The 21841-nt window shown below is 46.3% G+C and overlaps 1 protein-coding gene across 6 annotated transcripts in view; it reads left to right on the top strand.

Moving 5' to 3' along the window:
* Nucleotides 1-4981: 4981 nt before the first annotated feature.
* LOC103701483 (DNA ligase 4) overlaps nt 4982-21841 on the top strand; it is a 35556-nt gene continuing 18696 nt past the window's right edge. Inside the window, exons 1-12 of one of the 6 annotated variants that reach the window (XM_039128817.1) lie at nt 4982-5445; nt 6465-6556; nt 12894-12979; nt 13091-13227; nt 15311-15385; nt 15576-15667; nt 15944-16015; nt 16997-17076; nt 17170-17207; nt 17329-17335; nt 18071-18226; nt 18457-18570. In XM_039128817.1, coding sequence (XP_038984745.1) covers nt 5110-5445; nt 6465-6556; nt 12894-12979; nt 13091-13227; nt 15311-15385; nt 15576-15667; nt 15944-16015; nt 16997-17076; nt 17170-17207; nt 17329-17335; nt 18071-18226; nt 18457-18570 — 1285 coding nt within the window. In that variant the 5' untranslated portion in view covers nt 4982-5109. Of the gene's footprint in view, nt 5446-6464; nt 6557-12875; nt 12980-13090; nt 13228-15310; nt 15386-15575; nt 15668-15943; nt 16016-16996; nt 17077-17169; nt 17208-17328; nt 17336-18070; nt 18227-18456; nt 18571-21841 lie in introns of all 6 variants that reach the window. The other 5 variants (XM_039128814.1, XM_039128811.1, XM_039128812.1 and 2 more) reach the window with 5 other exon arrangements.

Raw genomic sequence — 21841 nt, 5'->3', positions numbered from 1 at the left:
ACCTCCTTCACTTTGGTCGGAGGGGACATATCTTGGATGGCCTTGATTTTGTCCGGGTTGGCTTCGATCCCCCGCTGGTTGACAATGAAACCGAGAAACCTCCCGGCCGAAGCGCCAAAGGCGCACTTCGCTGGGTTCAGCTTCATGTGAAACTTCCGCAAGGTGGCGAAAGTCTCCTCTAGATCCGCGATGTGCTGGTCTGCATGGCGGCTCTTCACCAGCATATCGTCCACGCACACCTCCATGTTCCGGCCGATTTGCTCTTTGAAGATTTTGTTGACGAGGCGCTGGTAAGTGGCGCCAGCATTCTTCAGACCGAAGGGCATTACCTTGTAACAGTACAGCCCCCGGTCTGTTATAAAGGCAGTTTTCTCCTCGTCCTGTGGAGCCATCATTATCTGGTTGTAGCCGGAGAAGGCGTCCATGAAAGACAGCAGCTGATATCCGGAAGTCGCGTCGACCAGTTGGTCTATCCGCGGAAGCGGAAAGCTATCCTTGGGGCATGCCTTGTTCAGGTCGGTGTAGTCGACGCACATCCTCCACTTTCCGCTCGCCTTCCGGACAAGTACGACATTTGCCAGCCATTCGGGGTAGCTGTCCTCCCTTATGAATCCCGCCTCCAAGAGTTTGTCTACCTCCTGGTCGACCACTCGGATCCGATCCGGGGCACAGTGTCTCTTCTTCTGTTTTACCGGTCGGTGGGTCGGGTCGACGTTGAGGGCGTGAGAAATGACCTCCGGGTCGATCCCAGGTACATCGGCCGCCGACCAGGCAAACACATCGACATTGGCTCGGAGGAATGCCACCAACCGGGCCCGAGCTCCCAGGTCGAGATTGGCGCCGACGCCCACTCGGATCCGATCCGGGGCACAGTGTCTCTTCTTCTGTTTTACCGGTCGGTGGGTCGGGTCGACGTTGAGGGCGTGAGAAATGACCTCCGGGTCGATCCCAGGTACATCGGCCGCCGACCAGGCAAACACATCGACATTGGCTCGGAGGAATTCCACCAACCGGGCCCGAGCTCCCAGGTCGAGATTGGCGCCGACCCGGATCGTCCTGTCCGGGCGACCTTCCTCGAGGGGAACTTCGATCACACCCTCGGCCGGCTCCCCGTGCCGCAAGGCCACCTCGTCTCTGGCGTCGAGGGACTCGACGCTTAAGGCTTCTACGGGCTTCTTCCCTTTGAGAGTTGCTAGGAAACATTGCCTTGCGGTCGGTTGGTCACCTCGGACCTCTCCAATCCCGGCCGCCGTGGGGAACCGCATGAGCAAGTGGGACGTAGAGACCACCGCGCGAAGGGCGTTCAGTCCGGGTCGTCCGAGGATGGCGTTGTAGGCCGAGGGAACACGGACGACCAAGAACCCGAGCCGCACCGTGGCTTCTGCGGGTGCAACGCCCGCAGTCACAGGCAGCTCAACGACACCTTCGGCCGAGATAGCGTCACCAGTGAATCCTATGAGGGGGGTGGATGTTTTGTGCAACAATTGTCTGGACAAGCTCATCTTTTGGAAGGCCTCGTAAAACAAAATATCAGCTGAGCTTCCACTATCCACAAGAACACGCCTTACATCATAGTTTGCCATAGTGAGGGAGATCACCATGGCGTCATCGTGGGGGGTCTGAACCCCCTTTACATCTTCATCACAAAAAGTGATTACATTACCGACCCTCTGCCTCTTTGCGACGGCTGCCCCTGACGCTTCAGTCGAGCCCCCTGCGTTCCTCTCGGGCCGGGGGCAGCCCCCAGTGATAGTGTGGATCACGCCCGCGACGGGTCGATTCTGCTCCCGAGGCTCCTGAGGGGCCGGATCGGCCGGACGCGGGTCTGCGGGGGGACGTCGGTTGTTCACATATCGACCGAGACGCCCTCGGCGGATGAGAGCCTCGATCTCGTCCCGAAGCTGGAAGCAGTCTTCGGTGTCGTGGCCGTGGTCCCGGTGGTACTCACAGTACGCCCGAGAGGGCCTCCTCCCAGGAATCTTCTTCATCTGTCTCGGGACCGGGAGGTCCTCCCGCCCCTTGATTTCCATGAGGATCTGGGCCCGGGGAGTCAGGAGAGGAGTGTACCGGTTGAAACGTCGGGGCGGAGAACGAGGGCGTAGGGCGCCGTGGTTCCTCGCCGGCGACAGGCTTCTGCGCCGACGTTGAGGCGTCGGGCTCCTCCTCTGGCGTGCCTCTTTTCGCCTTTTCTTCCCGAGCTTTGGAGGGATCTCGGCGGCCTCCTTGCTCCGGTGGGCGGCCGCCTCCTCGGCGTCCGCATACTGGTTCGCCCGGGACAACAGCTCCGAGAAGCTCCGCGGCAGGCGTTTGTCCAGGGAGAAGGTGAGTCTGCCCTTTCGGAAGCCACGCTTCAGGGCTGAAAGAGCCACTTCCTGGCTCAGGTTCCGGACTTCCAGCGTAGCCTTGTTGAAGCGGGTAAGATAATCCCGCAAGCTTTCTCCCTCGTTTTGCCGGACATCAAAGAGGGAGTCGGAGACCAGTCGCCGCCGGCTACTGACGGCGAAATGGGTGATCAAGAGGCGAGTAAACTGGTCGAAGGACTGGATTGAGCTAGCCTCCAAGCTGGCGAACCACGCCCTTGCCGGGCCACGGAGGGTCGCCGGGAAGGCCTTGCAGAGGAGAGGATCTGATGCTCCGTGGAGGAGCATAAGGGTCCTGAAACTCTCGACGTGATCCCGCGGGTCCGCCGCCCCGTCATAGGGCTCGATCGCCGGCATTTTAAACCCCGGCGGATTCGGGGTCCGCAGGATCCTCGAGGCAAGCGCCGGCTGGGAGGAGATCTCCAAGTCGGCGAAGGGATCTTTGGAGTGGCCCTTCAGGACCTGGAGTTGTCGGTGGAGATCGTCCACCCGCCGGTCCAGGAAGCGCGACCGATGGGTGGGGGACAAGGTGCACCGAGAGGGGGACCGACTGGAGCGCGGGTTCCTTGAGGACTGGGGGGTCTGGGAACGCGCCCGGGCCCGCCTCTCGTACCCCGCGCAGCTCCGATGGGAAGGTCCCGGCAGAATGGACCGTGCTCGAGAATCTTCCTCGCGCCGGCGCTCCTCCCCATGGGAGAGGAAGGAGCGCGGGTTGAGGAGGACAGGTGAGCGCTCAGGGAGCAGCGGCTCCTGGGCCCGCTGCGGCGCCCGAGACATCACACCCTGCAGGTTCTGCACTGCCTCCGCGAGGGTGCGAACCTGCTGGGCTAACTGGTCGAACTGAGCGGCTTCGACCATCTGAATGGGGGGTGGAACGGTGGAGTGTTGCTGAGAATGTGTTGGAGACGCAGCGGCCTCCCGGCCGGAGGCGCGAGAGGCCCCGCGACCGGAGGCATTGGAAGCTCCACGACCACCTCGCCGTGCCATTACGATCGCTCTGAGATTCGGGCCCTCCTTCTAGCGCCAACTGTTGCTGGTGGTCCAAACCGAGAACGATTGGCACAGCGGTGTGAACGGGGTTCCGTTTGGGTTGCCTTGGTTGGTGTTGATTGCGCTCCTCTCTCCACCGGAAAACCTGCAAGCAAGCCTCGCACCACCACTGGGGTAGTGGGGGCCCTCCGACGATCAAGTCAGAGGAGATTGGAGGAGAAGGAGAGATAATAGTAGCAAGTAGGAGAATGCTCTGGAAGTTCTTGCTTACCCTCCCCCTTCTCCCCCCAGCCGCATATATACCAGGCTGGGGGGCCCTTTTGGGGGGTTGGTCATCGTGTAGCACGATGGAGCTGCCACTGACATGGCCGTTACAGGGCGTCGTGGGGCAGCGCTGGGTACGGCCATGACAGGGCGTAGTGGAGCTCCGCTTTGTACGGCTGTTACAGGGGATCGTGGAGCAGCGCCGGATACGACCGTTGCAGGGAGTAGTGGAGCAGAGGGCCGTGGCGTGCCTCTGGGAAATAGCCTGTCGTTGTCGAGAGATGTCCGACTCGGGGTCGGGCTGCGGAGACGAAGATGTCCGACTCGGGGTCGGATTGCTGGATCAAGGGGCAGCCGACTCGGGGTCGGGCTGCGGAGCCGAAGATGTCCGACTCGGGGTCGGATTGCTGGATCAAGGGGCAGCCGACTCGGGGTCGGGCTGCGGAGCCGAAGATGTCCGACTCGGGGTCGGATTGCTGGATCAAGGGGCTGCCGTAGTCTTCCTGGGCGCGCGTGCCGGTCACGTGGGGCATGGTGGCTAAGTTCCCCCGTAACAATATATATAATAATAATAATAATAATAATAATAATAATAATTATTATTATTATTATAATACTCTAATGTTGGGGTGGGGTGCGTCAAAACTTGCTTTTGGTTTGAGCTTGGTCAAAGCCTCATTAAAAAAAGCTGCTTGAACGTTTAGCTGAAAAAAAAAAAAAAAATAATGATTCTTGCTTGCTGGAGATTAGGTCTTGCTATATGTCCCTTTCTTTTAGCATCGAATCCTGGTTTAGGACTGACAGGGCTCAAGCCTGCAATTTCCGCCTTAATAGGGCGGTACTTTGACTGATTGAACTAAAATTCCAGCAAAATGTATGCCATACATAGTTGTTACGCGTTATATAAGAACCAATTTGTCCTCCAAAAATAGAAATGCCTGATTCGTAGAAATAAAGTAAAAGAGTCAAATTTTTTTTGGATAATGAATGGGGGTGATGAATTCCACTTCTATCATTTTTTATCTCTTCATGTTCCTAACGGCTAGATATTTCGTAACCTGTCCCTTGGAGTGATATTGCAGGATGTTTTTTTTGAAATTCCTGCTTTACCGATTTTGCCGATATATCAAACTGTATTCAAGGCCGACGTGGCACTTCAACAGGGTGCAACGTTGATCGCCAGGAGTGTCAGGCGACTGGCCTAGGCCGTCCAGGTATGCCGACTTATAAAGTCCGTATCCAAATCACCGACTCTACTCCCCGCTCTCTTATCCCGTTTCGCCGACTTAAATACAAAGAACTGCCGAATCTTGAAGTCCGTAACGGAGTCACCGACTTCATCGAAGCCTATTTATTTTCCCATCGCATCTCCTTCTCCTTCCTCTCGACGCCTAGGCGGTTCCAACACCCCTCTTTTCTTCAAGAAGAGAGAATTATTCTCAAAGAGAGAGAGTGTGTGTGTGTGAGAGATTGGGGTTTGGAGAAAAGATAAAAAATGACAGATGAGACGGTGAGATTCGGGGTTCTGTGCAGTATGTTCGAGGCGATGGTGAGGGATCGGTCGGCGGCGAAGAAACGGAAGCGGTTCAGGACGCTGCTGGACCGGGTGTACACGGGGCGGGACTACTTTAGCGCCGTCCGGCTCATCCTCCCAGCCCTCGACCGGGAGCGGTGCTCGTACGGGCTCAAGGAGTCCGCCCTCGCCGCCGCCCTCGTCGACGCCCTTGGCCTGGCCAAGGACTCTCCCGACGCCCTCCGCCTCGTCAACTGGCGCAAGGGCGGCGCCCGCTCGGGTGCCAACGCCGGCAACTTCGCCCTTGTCGCCGCCGAGGTCCGGCTCGCTTAACACAACCTCCCTCGCAATCAAATTCCTATCTTTTTTTTTCTTGTTTTTCTTGGTTCTTTGCTTTAATCCTTCAGAAAAATGTATTTCTTGTTCTTTCTTTTCCTCCTCCGGAATAGCTTATTATTTCGTTGTCTGTGCAATCTTTAGTGGTGAATCATGAATGGACTTGTTAGCTAGTGTACTAAAAATGGTAGCTTTTTCTTGTCAAGAATTGTATCAACATGTAAAGTAGGCTGAATTTGATACAAGAAAAACGATTCTTTTTTGTCATAAACTTGATTGCTGATATTTCCAGGCTAGTTGCCAATCGGCACGTGAACTGTAACCCTAAAAGTACTCAATAAGTTGAGTCCTCTCTCTCTCTCTGTGTGTTCTTTGCTTTAATCTTTCAGAAAGTTGAATTTCTTGTTCTTTCTTTCTTTTTTTTGTTTAATTGATAGTTCTTTGTTTTCAAAAGATTGAATTTTCTCCTCTCGTCTTGGAAAGAATGGGTTAGTTCCTTTTTTGCCCAAACATCTTTGTTCTTGTCTAGTTTTTTATTGGCATATTTTGCAGGCTGAATTTGCTTCTAGGAAGATGATTTTTTTTTCTTTTTGTGGTAAACTTGTTTGCTATTGCTTCGAGACCACCGTTGCCAATGGGCACTTAAACTGTAACTGTGAAAATAACCAATACGTTGAACTTCTTTTCTTGATCTTTTCTTTAATCTTCGAAAAATTGGATTTCTCATTTGCTATGTTTTACGGATTTTCCCTTTTTTTGGAAAGAACAAGTTGGTTCTTTTTTTTCTTTACCATCTCTTATAAAACTGTGTTCTCATAGCTAGTGTACTAACAACAGTAGCTTTTTCCATGTCAAGATCTTTTATCAGACATGTAAACAATCATGGCACTTTCTTTGAAAATCCATTGATTTGCCTCTACAAGGTTTATTGATGTCATTATGAATGTCATTATTGAATTATCTTAACCATTTTCATAGATGTAGTATTGCATGTGGCTCAGGTTCTACAACGTAGGCAAGGAATGGCTTCTGGTGGGCTTACAATCAAGGAGTTGAATGATGCTCTTGATCAACTAGCCTCAAAAGAAAATAGGTGCAAATTTGTGGCCATGGAGAATCAACTTTTGGTGAATTTCAAAATTTTATTTTGAAAGTTGTTCTATTCTTTTTAATAAGTCGGAAAATCATACACGTCTAGTATGAATACATCCCATAAAGTCAGAAAACAAGAGGAGATTGAGAGGAGAGGGTATGGTCTCGTAGCTATGCCATAGAATGCCACCTAAATGCTATGCAATAAAGGAGGCAATCCAGTCTGCCTCTCTATTCGCCTTCCTATAGACATAGGAAGCTTGGAATACAATACAATCCCTAGTCATCCTGAAGATGTTTTGCAACAGAGGGTGCCCACACGGTGTCTTGTAGTGACCTTGGATCCACTAAATCACCGTAGCAGAGTCGCCTTCAAGATGAATGCGGTCCGCCGTCAGGGTAAGCCTAGCATAGGTAATACCTTCCCAAGTTGCCCTCAACTTCGCACAGAGAATAGAGACATCAAAGATGCGGCTACCACCAACCACCAGCAATCTAGAGTGAGGGCCTCTGGTTACAAATCCGACTTTGATCACAAATCTGGCTCCACCTTTACTGCCTCTATCAGATATACTATCGTCGAAATTTTTCTTAAGAAAGCTTGGGGGTGGGGGCTCCCATCGGATGAAAACCATCTGGGTCATTGCAAGAGCTGAGCGGGAGTCCCGCTGTCCCTCGCAATCACAATATCTCCAACGAATGATGACTCAAAGAACTCGACCGCTTGAAGTAAGGCTCTATCGACCATCAGCCTCGAGTGCTGCCTTCTATTCTCAAAGATCCGAGCATTTCTGTCAAGCCAGATGTGGTAGGCAAGGTAAGCAACCTTCATCCCTAAGGAACAGTAGCAAGATTCCTCATGGTTCCTTCTAAGTAATCAAGAAAAGCAGAACGGGGGATGTGGATTGCCAGAAGCTCCAGCCAGCGCCAGCCAGCCTCCAAATCCGCCTAACCCCAGGACAACGAAATAAGGCATGTGCTATCGTCTCCTCCTTCGGACATCTGTCGTAGGCCAATGGGAGTCTTAGCTCTCTACCATACAACACGCCCCTGGTTGGAAGGCACCCCCATGCCACTTTTCAGAGGAACAAGGCAATCCGAGGGTGAACACGAAATTTCCAAATCCAGTCACTGCCGATTCTCCGCGTGGGCTTAGCTCTATAAAGGTCGCATATTTCATTGGTCCTCACCCATGACCTACAAGATGTTCTCGAAACCATTCTATCAGGGGCATCCTCCCAAGGAATCGGCATAGCAAGGACTCTCTCTATTATCTGGTCCCTAAAGATGCGTTAGACAGTCATTGTATCCCATCTCTTTTCTTTGGGAATGAACAAGTTGCATAACTTGAGTCCCTCAGCCCTCTGAACGTCAACCATGGTAGGCTAGGTTCGCAGCGGCTGATCGGACACCCAAGCATCATCCATAACATCAATCAAACACCCATCTCCAATCGACCATCTAATATTAGCTAATACTAGTGGAGCATGAGCGCACGTCCTGCCAAATGAAGGAACAATGTCGAGTCATCTGGAAGTTTGATGCCATGGTACATGTCCCATATTTGGCCCTCATCATGGAGCACGATAGGCCCTCCGGTTCGAGCAATAACCTCGCAACATATTTAGCTGCTAGTGCCTCTCTCTTCATCAGAAGCGATTGGATGCCCAGACTCCCACCGCGTAGTGGCTTGCAGACGACATCCTAGACAACAAGGTGCGCTCCCCCCATACTCTCCTGCCTTCCCCAAAGGAAGGTCCTAAACATCAGCTCCAATCTCATTAGCAGGACCTTAGGCTCGAGGGTTTTGGTTAGCAAGTAGACCGGCATCGAACCTAAGACATCTCTCAACAAGGTCACTCTACCCATCATCGAGAGTGCCTTGCCTGCCTCTGTTTGATGCTCAGCTCCATACCGCTGCAATTAATCCTCCACGGACATCTCGCTAGAATAGGAACGCCCAGGTATCGCTAGACACCATCATGCTCACCCGCTCCCAGGCTCTTTTATGCTGATTTTGAGTTGGGGCTTGATCTTGAGGTTGAAGCAAACAACGGATTTGGTGAGGTTCACTCTTTGCCCAGATGCTAGACAATAGTCCTTCAAGGTCCTCTGAATCACTAGGGCACTCTACTTAGTAGCCCAGACAAGCAACATACAGTCATCGACGAAGAGAAGATGCTATATCGACTCTTGAGTGGAGGCTGGCCTGTAGGCATTGAGCACCTACGTCAAGGCAGCCATTCGGAGGGCTCTGGATGGGGCATCATCACAAATAATGAAAAGGTACGGGGACAGTGGACAACCTTGCTGCAAGCCGATAGTGGAATCGAAGGACAATTGGCAAGCCATTCACCAGGATAACAAAGGAGGGCGCTCATGATCCATCTTTCATGGAACCCAAAGCTCTCCGAGGAGTGAGTCAGAAACTGCTAGCTCATGTGATCATAAGCCCTCTCCATGTCAAGCTTGACCGCTATTAAGCTGTGCTGGCGCAAAGCCTAGTGAAGATCCTATATGAACTCATGAGTGATGAGAACATTGTCTGTGATGCTTCGATCCCTGATGAATGGCCTCTGCTCCGGATTGATGAGGCGTGGAATAATACCCCACAATCTGATAACCAGAATCTTCATAATAACCTTATATAAGGTAGTGCATAAGCTGATGAGTCTGTAATGAGCCGGCTCCGTGGCATCCCGTCTCTTTGGAATCAGTGTGATAAAAGTCCACTTCCAAGCTTTGGGCATCGCCATAGTGCAGAAGAACTGTTGGATGGCAACAATAATGTCATGCTTTGTTGTTGGCGTGAGAACAGTTGAGGGTTGCTTTTTTCTTCTTTTCCAGCGTCGTATAAACTCCTTCTTCTGTTTTAGGTTTCGAGGAGCAAGCTGCTCGTCCGGTTCAAGTGGAAACTCTCATACCATGCGGTAGGGAAAGTAAGACATTCCTTCTTTCTTTCGGCTTGGAGAGTGCTTTGTTTAGAGAATCTTGACTTTCTTCCTTGGGCAGAAAGTCAAGCCGGTTACGGAAAGAAAAATGCGAAGGATGGCCCAATACTTTCTGAAGAAGAGGGAAACCATCTGGTCCAGGAGTCTTGTCCTTTGCCAACGACCACATAGCCTCCTGGACCTTTCTAGCCACAACCGGAGTGGCGAGAGCAATGTTCTCAAGGACCGAAACCCCCACCGTTGGCAGCAGCCCCACCATATGCATGTTGGTCCCAGGCTGTGTTGTCCATCTAGACTTGCAGAATCGCAGAAGTTCCTAGTTGATAGCACCATCATCTTCAATAGTCTGGCCACTATCGACCCTCAGACTCCTGATTCTATTCTTCTATCTCCGGATGATTGTGGACTGGTGGAAGTATCTAGTATTCCTATTACCCTCTACGATTCATTGCACATTGGAATTTTGCCGCTAGAGAATCTCTTGCTGGCGCAAGAGAGAATGATGCGCCGCCAGCCTTGATCTGAGCTCATGCAACTCCGCCAGGGAGGGCCCCCCACACCGCTCCTCCTTAGATTGGAGGTGGGATATGGAGGTTTCAGCCTTCTCCAATCTCCTAAAAATGTTACCCACCTCCACTCTATTCTACCTCCAGAGTCGATGTTTGGTTAGCCCCAACTTTTGAATGATACGATACATCGCATCACCACACACATCTGTTCGCCAAACATCTCGCACAATATCCCATGATTGCGAATAGGATAGCCAAATCTTCTTAAAGCGAAAAGAAGACTGATAAGGAGCAGGGAGTCAATATTTACCAAAATCGGACAGTGATCCGAGGTGATCCAAGGTAAGTGGCTCATATAATAGTCCGAAAAGCGTTGAATCCACCCAACTGTGGTGAACACCCGATCAATTCTCTTCCATACTCTTGCCCGACCCTGGCGGTTGTTGTACCATGCGAATCTTGGTCCAGATTCAAGTCAACGAGGTCGTTAGCTAAAATGAAGTCCTGGAACTTTCTGATCTTAGCCTTGGAGGAGAAAGGCCTGCCCCCTTTTCTCTTGAGACCCATCAACACAGTTAAATCCACCCGCCATAAGGGACAGAATTTTCTACTGGATTAGACTGGCCATCTCACTCCACAAAATACGGCGCTTTCTATAGTCAGTACTAGCATACTTTGCAGACAAAAGCCAAGGGGCCCGATATAGTCAGAAATCACCATGATGAGTTATTGATTACATTTGTGAAAGACATCAAAAGTGGCAAACCCCTATCCCCACACCACCACAATGCCCCCTGATAAGCCTCAAGATTCAATGGCAAAGAAGCCCCATGAGGGTGGGAAATGTCATTTGGCCTGTTGAAGGCTCTTGCCAGACAGTCTTCTCTCAAAGAGCACACATACATCCAAGCTATGAAGCTGTACCAATCTTCTGAAGGAGGCTGAAAATGACGGCTTCCCTAACCCCCTACAATTCCAAAACTAAAACTTCATCTTTGCAAAGTAGAGGCAACCGGTGGGCACTCAACATCTGCCTCCACGTCGCCCACTACCTAGGTGGAGGTTCCTAAGGCCTCCTCCAAAGTGCTCACTTCCCCACCTTCCCTGGTTAGCACCCTCTTCAGTTTTTGGACCGTGGCCAAGTGGCCCCACCAGCATCCATAGGCTCAGATGGCTGATCCAGCAGCCCCGATTGCCCAACTTCATTGTGGATTTCAGATCCACCTCAGGCTCAACCTTTCCCAAACCCCCAAGTCGCCGGTCGGGCGTCTCTCGCACTATTCTCAGCCCATATCCTGTCGCCACCTCCTTCCTGTGACCAGCCCCGGCCCGATGCTGGCTTGCCCCGTCATCACCAACCTGCTCAAGGTTCAGCTCCCGCTCGCCGCTGGAGGTTCCCCACTTTCCATGGTCGGTCAATGCCAGGGCCGCTCTGCTGTTGCCCACCTCCGAGGACGGGAGTGCCATTGGCGAAGGAGCTTTTGCCGGGGAAGACGCTGATCACTCTCTCTCCTCCTCCAACTAAATCGTCTGTCGCAGAGAGGAAGGGCTTTTGACCCGTTTATGCTGGCTCTAGCCTGACCCTACCTCGATCATCACCAGGTCCAGCGGCCCAGGTTCACTGTCCAGGCCCACCAAACCTCCTTTTGGGCCCTGGCCCGCCCCGCTCCATTCCGTGGCTCAGTGTTGGGTTCCAACCCGGCACTAGGTTGACTCGCCTCCCCTCTGTTTTGCTACAGATAATTAACGATGTAGCCCTTCTCTGGTGACCGCTGCCGTGCTACCTTGGTCAGCTTTTGCAAACCATCAGAGTCTGGCGGGGACCCCGGTGAGCTCGGTTGATTTCGAAGGGAACTCGGCCCTTGGATGACCAATGTTTAGCTAATTTATATCTGGTGTTGCTCATTGTTTTAGGCTCAGTTTTTAACAAAAAAATTGTAGTTTGTAAGGCTGGATGTATAATTTGAAGGTTTGAAGATACTTGAAGGTTCAAATTTTACTGCTATGGATATCCAAAAGTGGTTTCTTTCACTTTAGATTGAGGGTAGACCCCTATTATTTTAAAATTCAGAAACTCTAAATCATTATAACCAAGGTCTGCTATGCCGGAACTGGGGCCCGAATCGGTTGCTTGGCAGCACGGGTTAGTACGCCCCCGTACCTTTCCATGCCAGGCCCGTACCGATACAGTAGAGGAGACGGGGGAGAGGGAAAACGGGAGAGAGGAAGAGAGAGAGAAGGGGGATAGAGGGAGGGAGAGAGAAAGAGGGTGGCGGAGGGCCGACAGAGGCTGGTGAGCACGTGGAGGGCCGTACAGGAGGGGCTTCGCCTCCGGTCCTCTGTTTCGTTTGCCAACTTTACTTAAAAATAGCCAATTTAAAAAGGCCCCCCTCGGAGACCCCTGTTTTGAATAAAATAAGGGACTAGAGGCGGAGCCCCTCCTTTGCGGCCCTCCGTGCGCTCGCCGGCCTCCGCTCTTCCTTCCTCTCCCTCTCCCTCCCTCTCCTGCTCGCTATCTCTTTCCTTCTCCTACTCTCCCTCTGCCGGCCTCCGCTCTTCCTTCCTCTTCCTCTCCCTCCCTCCCCCGCTCGCTCTCTCTCTCTCTCTCTTTTCCTCTCTTTCCTTCTCCTTCTCCTCCTCCGTCGGATGCTTTTTGTTTCGGTTGTTAGAACCGTCCTGGTCCGCCGTCGGTAAGGCTCGGTACTTTCTGAACTACCTGGTTCGGGACGGTTCCGTCGATCTTGATTATAGCTGTTAACTATGTTTCAAGTACTTTTCTGTTCTTGTGTTCTGCGTTTGTGACATGCATACACATGAATGGCTTTTGTCTGCTCAAGATTGTCTTCCATTTATTTTTCGGTCAAACATCCTTTAACAGGGAAGGGAAGACTGCTGTTCTTTCTGGTCTCATTAAGAAAACAAATGCCCTGGAAATGAAGTGGATTCTAATGATCATTCTTAAAGGTATCTCATTGACAAACTTCATTTTTACTCAAAAAAGACAAGCTTCTATCATTGGTTGGTCTTCTTTTAAAGAAAATGATCGTTTTGTACTTCAATTTATCTTCTTTGTAGATCTGAAGCTGGGGATTAGTGAGAAGAGTATATTTCATGAGTTTCACGCAGATGCTGAAGATTTGTTCAATGTCACTTGTGACCTAAAACTAGTCTGTGAAAAACTGAAAGATCGAAGTCAACGACATAAACGGCAGGTAGCATCAAGTTGTCAGCATTGAACATATTAAGCTTTGGTTCCCTTCTCTCTAACATATTTTGCACTCCCTTGACAATTAATGATACTCCTTTATGAAGTGTAAATCATGGTGTCTATTTGTGGTTTGTGGAATTCTCTCCACATGAATTAAGTAGCTTACTCTTTCACTGTGGAGATTGCGAACATATATACACCAAGCTGTATTTCCAGTCAGTTGTGCTCTAAAACTTGGAACAACTTAAGTTTTTATGCTGGAAAAGACTATAGTATTTTTATTTTTTGTAGAATATTCTATGATATTCCAATTTAATAGTAAACTTCCACAATCATAACCAGGAAGTCTTGCCCCTTCTTGTCTCTCCAGTACTGTGAATGACTCTCAGTATTTTGTTTTCATTTTTTAGGCAGTCAATGACTCTCAACATGCAGCATAATATCAACTTCCATCAGGACTGATATAAATGTTGACAATGATAAAAAAGAAATTAGAAACCAAAACTATATTACAATTTTAGGCATGAGGCTTATGCATGTTCGGTGAACAGTTTGTTCAATAATTATCTGTTAAGTTTGTTGACAAACATAAATTCAGAATAAGGTGTTGGAGTCTTCTTAATTTAATGTAATCTTTAAACTTGAAATTTTTATGATTAAAAAAAATATTTAGTTTCTCAGAAACATGTTTCTGTAATGCAAAAATCTGTTTTTTCTTAGCAATAACTGCTTGGATAAATTCTTGAAACCAATGAAATTGTGCGCAACATAAATTCTGATGCTATATGGACTTACAATGAATTCTTTCAGTATAGGTAATGCCAAGGTTATCTGTATTCCCTAAGATATTCTCTGAAATGCTTGATCAAATCCAACTTGGACATAAAATGATCTTCATTCTTGGTATTTATATTTGATGGAGCCTGTAAATTGTGTGCACAGAATTTCTTACATGCTTTTTTATTGGAACCTTGAAGCATTATACTCCATTTGATTTCATGTTGTATTTGTAACTTGCCTTCCACAATTTGTACTATGGCATATATTGTATGAGCCCATTAAAAAATCTTGCAATAGAGATCCTTATTGGAATAAACTAGAGGCATAGAAGCATTATGAATTACTTGAACAGTGGATGCAATATCCTAGGTAAGTGGCTCTTGGTTGTAATAGTAGGTTTTCATATCATACTGTATTTGGAACGAATGGAGGATGAAATTAAATTAGCATTACTGGATGGAGACCTTAAAAATTTCTGAGTGGAAGTTGAGGAAGGATTTAGAAAGTTATCATATGGTATACAAGTTTCATGGACTGTTTGACATGAAATCCAGTATTCATTTAAAGGAATCTTTATGAGGTAAGCTCTGTCTATTTATATAGATTATAACATTCATTTGAATGCTAGCTGTCAAACTTGGCTGGTTTAAGAGTAGGAGTCATCAGCAGCGAAAGTGAGCTGGATCCAATTGTCATCTGGGATGGGCCTTGTTTTTCGTCTCCACGATTTTTTTTTCTTGAGGAGGGGGATCTTGGCTGACTGAGCATATTGTTTGTTCATCATCTTTATTGAACCCATAGAGGAAATGAGCTGAGTTTAAATCAGTGGAATTTTTCTAAGTTTGGTTACGGTGCATCACTTGTCTAGTACTTTTTCCCCTTTTACCAGCGGAAGGCTGACTCTTAGGGTTACTGCAGCAAAAGCTGTTCTGCTTTGTGATCAATAGAAGATAGTTGAGAAGTTGAATGGTTAACAACTTAAAAATCAAGGTTGTATGGTTAACAACTTAAAAATCAAATTTAGCTTCTTCGATATGTTGTATGGTGGTGCCAAAAGTCATTTTTAGTTGCATTACATTTACTTTTTTAAATCAATAAGTGAAAAAAAAATCAAAATCATATTGAGCACACGGCATATGCAGGAACCCAGCTGAATCCATATTAGTTTTATTTGTATGATTTACCCCCTGTGTCATTCTTTTATAAATTCTTTAGACTCATTTGGATGATCTTGTCAGCATAAAATTCTTTTAAGCCCATTACATGCAGTAATGTGCATTGACAAAAAATGTCCATTTCATGACTAGGATATAGAAGTGGGAAAAGCTGTAAGGCCTCAGCTAGCTCTGAGGGTCACTGATGCTGCAACTGCATGGAGGAAGGTAAACCTATATCTAAGCATTTGACCGAACAATATATCCTTGGCTGTATACTTCTTTTGTCTGGAGTTTGTGATGTTAATATTCTTTTGTCAAGAGCAAAAGCAACATGCTGTGTATTGTTATCCTCATTTATAGGGAAACATGATCTGCACTTATCATTATTAATCACATATTTTTTCTTGTTCTCTAGCTTCACGGAAAGCATGTGGTTGTCGAGTGCAAGTTTGATGGTGATCGCATTCAAATCCACAAGAATGGAGAAGAAATTCACTTTTTTTCACGGTAGTTGCACTTATATTTCTGACAATTGCTTAGTATCTTTTTTTCCCTCTTCCTAACTTGAATATCTCTGGGTTAACATTAAATTTTTAGTTCTGTCTGAAATGATTCATTTTCTTTGCTTTTATTGCATGAAGTAACTGCTGAAAGTTTTCTCTAGTTTGTTTCTTCAATATGTTAGACTCATCAATATTTATCTGGATAAATTTAGTGTCGCATTGTTCATTTTAATTACTTAAATAGTAGTCAGGATGTTTTTTTTTTTTTTGATGCTCACAGGAATTTTCTCGATCATCCTGAGTACAAACATGGCATGTTGAATGTTATTTTACGGAACATCACTGTTGAGAGGTAATCATCCTGGTTAATTTTTATGTGAGAATGCACTAGAACTCCTGGCATTCTGCTCCCTCTGTTTATGGTTTGCTTTTGAATTGTCATAAATGCTATAACAAATTGATAAAAAAATAGCATCCTTTTCCTTTTTATGATTTCCACTATCTTTGAGGTTCTGTTATCTTGACATTTTCATCTCATGTGTAACCTTTTCTTTAAAGCCCAATTCCATTATCCAACGTCAAACAAAATTTGGTTGCATTAGTTGTATCCAGAATAGCAATATATCAGATATCATAATTTTTAAAAGGGGTTGAAGTTCTTGTTTAGATGTTCCAAATATGGCTGCTTGTTACAATGAAGCAATCGATACTAAAATAAAGAAATAATTTTTCTACTGTCTTTGCATATATTTAGTTTACCTTTTGACATTGTTGCATAATTTTCATCTGCATATCAGTACTTGGCAGGGCACTATTAGGCGCTGGTAAGATGCACATTCCTAAAATTCTTGTCCACAACTAATTTGAGGAAAAAATAACCTCCTCTGGTACTATATACCTTGACATGAGGACAGTGAAAATGAACCTTATCATAAAACTACAGAACTTAGTAATCTGAACTGTATCTTATGTTGTCCCTCTGCCCCACAGGAACCCCATCAGGGAAAAGAAAATTTGTAACCGGACATCATTTCCAGTGAAATACCAGGACTACCCCAAAAGTCTCCAGATTCTTAAGTACCAACCAGACTGCATATCTGGAATGAACATCTGAAGAGGATAAAGAATCCTTCAAAATGAAAGAACCACCTTGAGTTGTCAAGTTTTCTGAAACATAAGGAACTTACTTTAGGTCCTTAAAGCTGAAATTGTCCTATAGTTAGTTTTGCATTCTTTTTTCTTTTCATATTCTTTTGGGATTATTACCCTGATAAACATAACTTCTGTTTAATAAAATTCATCATTTATCTTTGTGCAAATTGATGTTATTCAGGTGTATTCTGGATGGTGAAATGCTTGTTTGGGACACGTCGACTCAACGTTTTGCAGAATTTGGTTCAAATCAAGAAATAGGTCATTGGATAGTATAATGCCGTTGCTAGTGCATGCAGTCTGTTTATTTTATTTTTCTTTGCTACCCTAATTATGAAAAACATCCTTTTGCAGCAAAGGCAGCTAGAGAAGGATTAGAGAGTGACCGCCAGGTTCCAAGCTGAAAAATTTGTGCTTTATGATAATGCCTTGATAATATATAAGATGGAGTATACTGTCTTCATTTCTTTATTTTTATTTTATTAATATTATTATTATTATTTTTACGTGCAGCTGTGCTGTATCCTTTCCTCTGCAGTTGATATTTTGTTTGATATGCTTCACAGTGTGAGGTTGGTAAGGAATAAGCATCTAGTGTTGCAGTGGGAAGACTGGCATGATTTGCAAGTTTTAATTTTAACATATATATGTGCACTCTTTATGGTTTGAATTGCTGTTTGTAGTAGAACGAAGATTGTTTGAAGGTTTTAAAAGTTGTGCTCGGCTTCATCAATTCAAAGAAAGCAATTAAAAAATGGGGAATTTCTATGGCTAGAATTTTGCAGCAAGTTGGTAGATTGAGTGTTAGAATTTGTTAATATGGATATCCTGCTTTTTGACCCGTATCAAGCTTTTATTATGAGATGAGCTTGCTCAAGGTATATTCACAGAAGCATATCCAGAACCAACAAGCTTGTTTCCATCTGTTTAGGTCCCTTGTGAAATTTTTACCATTAGAACAGCTAGAGTTGAGTCATTTCTGTTACCTCTGTCCATCTAACATTAGCCCTCCACCTTCCGTATACAAGCTTGGAACTGGTACTGGTGGTGTTACCATAGTTTCTTTCACAATTCTAAATCCCTTCTCTGTCTTGCCCGCTCCACCCTACTTTGCATATGCTTTTTCTTGCTCATGCAGTAATGCATCATTAAGCCGCCATCATTTTTTATATTTATCACTTTTGGTGAGCTTTAAGCTTTATCTCGACTTAATATCTGCATCTTTGGTGTTTGTCTTGACGTAAGATATGTACAGATGTTGCTTTTGATATTCTTTATGTTGGAGACACTAGTGTTATTCATCAGAGCTTGACAGAAAGACATGACCTCCTGCGAAAAGTTGTAAAACCTTTAAAGGGTCGCTTAGAAATTCTGACCCCTAATGGGGGTCTTAATGATCGTCGTTTGCAAGGTGAGCCATTTTCACATTTTGAGAAGTAATTGTATCAATTATAGTTTGGCATTGCATAAATATAAGAGATATCTGCCATCAATTCAGATCCCAGTAGGATTCCGGAGCAAGACTATCCGGGACAAACTGATACTGAATCAAAGGATTTTTTAATGATTTATCAATTTTATCGTTTAACTGGTTATCTTAATCTTTATACTGAATAAATTACAACCTTTACTTGTGGTGAGAACATCTGAGCATAGAAGTCCAGTTACATTTTAAGAGCTATGGGTTATGTGCGGCTTTCTCACCTTACCACATTTGCTGGTTGGTTCCCACTTCCCAGCCATCTCGATTGTCAGGTCAAACCTCCGTATGTATTTATCTATGTATGGCTTTTATATGTGTATTTCACATTCATGCATGCATTTCCGTTAATAATTGTTTATGGCAGTAATAATGGTTATGAATCAGGTTTGATGTTTGTTTTTTTGCTAGTTAGCCGCATGTTGAGCTCCTTGGCTTACCCTTGAGTCCATGGTCTGCTGAACCGACCTGCACCGGTCGGTTTAGCTCGTACCAGACCGGTACCGACTGGCACCGGTCCGGTACAGGGGTATAAAACAGTTCCGAGCGGTTTGCACCGGTATGAGCTCGAACCGGTGCGAACCAAGCCGGTTCGCATCGGTTCGCTGCTGAAAATTAGTGCCAGCGCTGGCCAGAGGCACTTTGAAAGTGCCACTTTGTGCGGCACTTCGAAAGTGCCGCGCTGTGGCAAAATGTGGCACTTTTCAAAGTGCCACATTGCCTCAATGGTTGGCTATAAAAGCCGACCGAATACTAAAGCCAAATCCGTCAGCTTAGGTGAAGGAAAGGCAGAGAGAAAGGATGACAAAAAGAAGAGAAAGGCAAAGACAAAGGCGTGAAAAAAAATTAAAAGGGTCGGAGAGCGTCGTTTTTCTTGAAGAAAAAGCAAAAACTAAATAAGGTAAAATTCTTTCCCCTACATTGTTTTTTTAATATTTCATTTAAATTGCTTAAAAAAATTAAGTCAAAAATTGCCAAAAAATAGGAAATGATTCAATGATTCCATTTCGTTTTGAATTTTTTATATGTTGTCGATATATGGACGATGTTAATGGTGACATTAACTTTTGTTTTTACAGAATTTATATAATTTATAATTTAATTAAAAAATTAAAAAAAATTAATTTTTAATTAAAAAAATAGAAATTGAAAAAAATTAATGTGGTCGTAGGAATGGAGCCATCAAGGAGAGGGCAACCCCAAGAGTGTAATATTGGCTGGGAGCATGGGAAGATGCTCAGTGAACAATACCAATTTCAGTGCAATTATTGCCATAAGTGCTTCAAAGGAGAAGGGGTAACCAGATTAAAGCAGTACTTAGCCGATAATTCTCGTGAGATATCTGCATGCTCGGAGTGCCCATCGAGCACCCGTCAGTTGATGAGGAAAAACCTCGCTGAGATCAAAGCAGCCAAGAAGAGGGCTACCAAGCAGAAAGCGGAGGTGGAATGCCAAGCTGCAGAGGCACCTTCCTATCACTTGATGGAGTCACAGGAGGTCGAGGGTCCAGATGAGGAAGAGGCACAGATCCAGGCTGCCATGCGGGCGAGTTTGAATGATCGGTGGCAGCAGGAGGAGGTGGCGAGGCATCGGGCTCGATTTGGGCCCTCGTTTTTCGAGTCGGACGCCGGTTTTGGTGGAAGCAGACAAGATCCAGAGTTTCAAAGGATAACCTCAGTCAGGAAGGGCGAGGGCAGAGGACGTAGCCGGATTGCATCTATCCTGGGTGGTTTTGGTGGCCGAAAGAAGTCTTCCGGAGGGATTCCACCAGGTGCGTCAATCCATGATGTAGATCCGCATGCCTTTCCCAGGAGAGATTCAAAGTAGCAAAGGGTAGACACAATGTAGAAGAAGGAGAAGAAGGATATGTGGCGAGCTATTGATCCTGGTTCCACTTCAGCCACATTCCAGCGAATGCTGCAGACAATACATACTACAAGACTGCCATTTCTGCCATACAGTCTGCCGGTCCTGGTGTCGATCCTCCAGACCCGAAGGACATCTACGGTGAACTTCTTAACAACAATAAGGAGGAGCTACAGAATTGGATTGGCTCATATAAGAGCAAGTGGCCCACATATGGGCTCACTCTGATGTGTGATGGTTGGACCGGTCCGATAAAGCGGGCCATCATCAACTTTCTGACATACTGTGATACGAAGACCTTCTTCCACAAGTCAGTTGATGCTTCGGATAAGGTGCACAACGCCTCATACATCCTCAGACTTATGGAGAAGGTGATTGATCAGATTGGAGAGGAGAATATCGTGCAGGTCATCACTGATAACGGGCCGCAATATAAGTTGGCCGGGCAGGTCTTGATGGAGCGGCGACTACAAATTTTCTGGACCCCATGTGCTGCACATTGCATCGACCTTATCCTGATGGACATTGGAAAGATCCGGAGGGTGCAACATACGGTGGAGATAGCCCAACGCATCACCAGGTATATTTATAGCCATACTTGGGTTCTTTCATTAATGAGAAAGTATGCAGGGAGAGAAATTCTTAGATCAGGAGTCACACGGTTTGCTACAAATTACATTGCACTTGATAGCCTTATCGAGAAGAAAGGAGCCCTACGTCAGATGTTTGTCAGTCTCGAGTGGCAGGAAAGTAGATATGCCCAGGCCGGCACTGAAGAAAGCAGGATGGAAGACTAGGCAGTCATTCTGGCAGTGGGCCAATACGATAGTCAAGGCTATCAAACCATTATATGAAGTGCTGCGGGCCGTGGATAGCGAGAGGTACTCCCAGATGGGCTTTTTGTATCACATGATGGAGAAGGCAAAGGCTCAGATCATGGAGGCAGATGTAGCCCATGCCCAGGAGTACATCAACATCATTGAGCGGCGGTGGGGAGCCCAAATGGGTAGAAAATTGCATCTAGCAGGTAAGCGATAATATTGATAATTATACTGATTGATATATTTGTATAATTATACTAAGATGGTGTCATCTATGTGCAGCATACTATCTGAATCTCCGATTTCAGTACGAGAGTGGAATTGGTATGGATGATGAACTTCTTCATGCTCTGCGTAATGTTATTTATAAGATGGAGCCTGATCCAGAAGTCGCCGCGTCATGTATAGAAGAGGTAACTATGATTTAGTAACATATGTAAATATATCGGATCTTATATTATTGACATACTACAACAAGCTTCTTTCCACAGACCAAATTATTTAGAGAGGGCAGCCACAGCTTTGGACAGCGACCAGCTATCGTGAGCAAGACAACTATGAATCCAGGTACAATACAAATCTGCAAGACATTTTTGCATCTGAATTATCTTCAACTATGAGGCCATCATATATGTAAAATGTAATTATGTTCAATATATTTACAGCTGAATGGTGGATTCATTTTGGCGGATCCGCAAAAAAATTTAAGCCGATAGCTATCCGGATCCTCTCCCAAATGGTCTCCTCGAGTGGCTGTGAGCGCAACTGGTCCATTTTCGGCCTCATCCACAGCAAATAGAGGAACTGTTTGACACAAAAGCGCCTCAACGACCTAGTTTATGTACACTACAATCTGCGG

The sequence above is a fragment of the Phoenix dactylifera genome, chromosome 1 (assembly GCF_009389715.1).
Source record: "Phoenix dactylifera cultivar Barhee BC4 chromosome 1, palm_55x_up_171113_PBpolish2nd_filt_p, whole genome shotgun sequence".
NCBI classification, from domain to species: Eukaryota; Viridiplantae; Streptophyta; class Magnoliopsida; order Arecales; family Arecaceae; genus Phoenix; species Phoenix dactylifera.
This window is presented reverse-complemented; position numbering and strand designations above follow the sequence as displayed.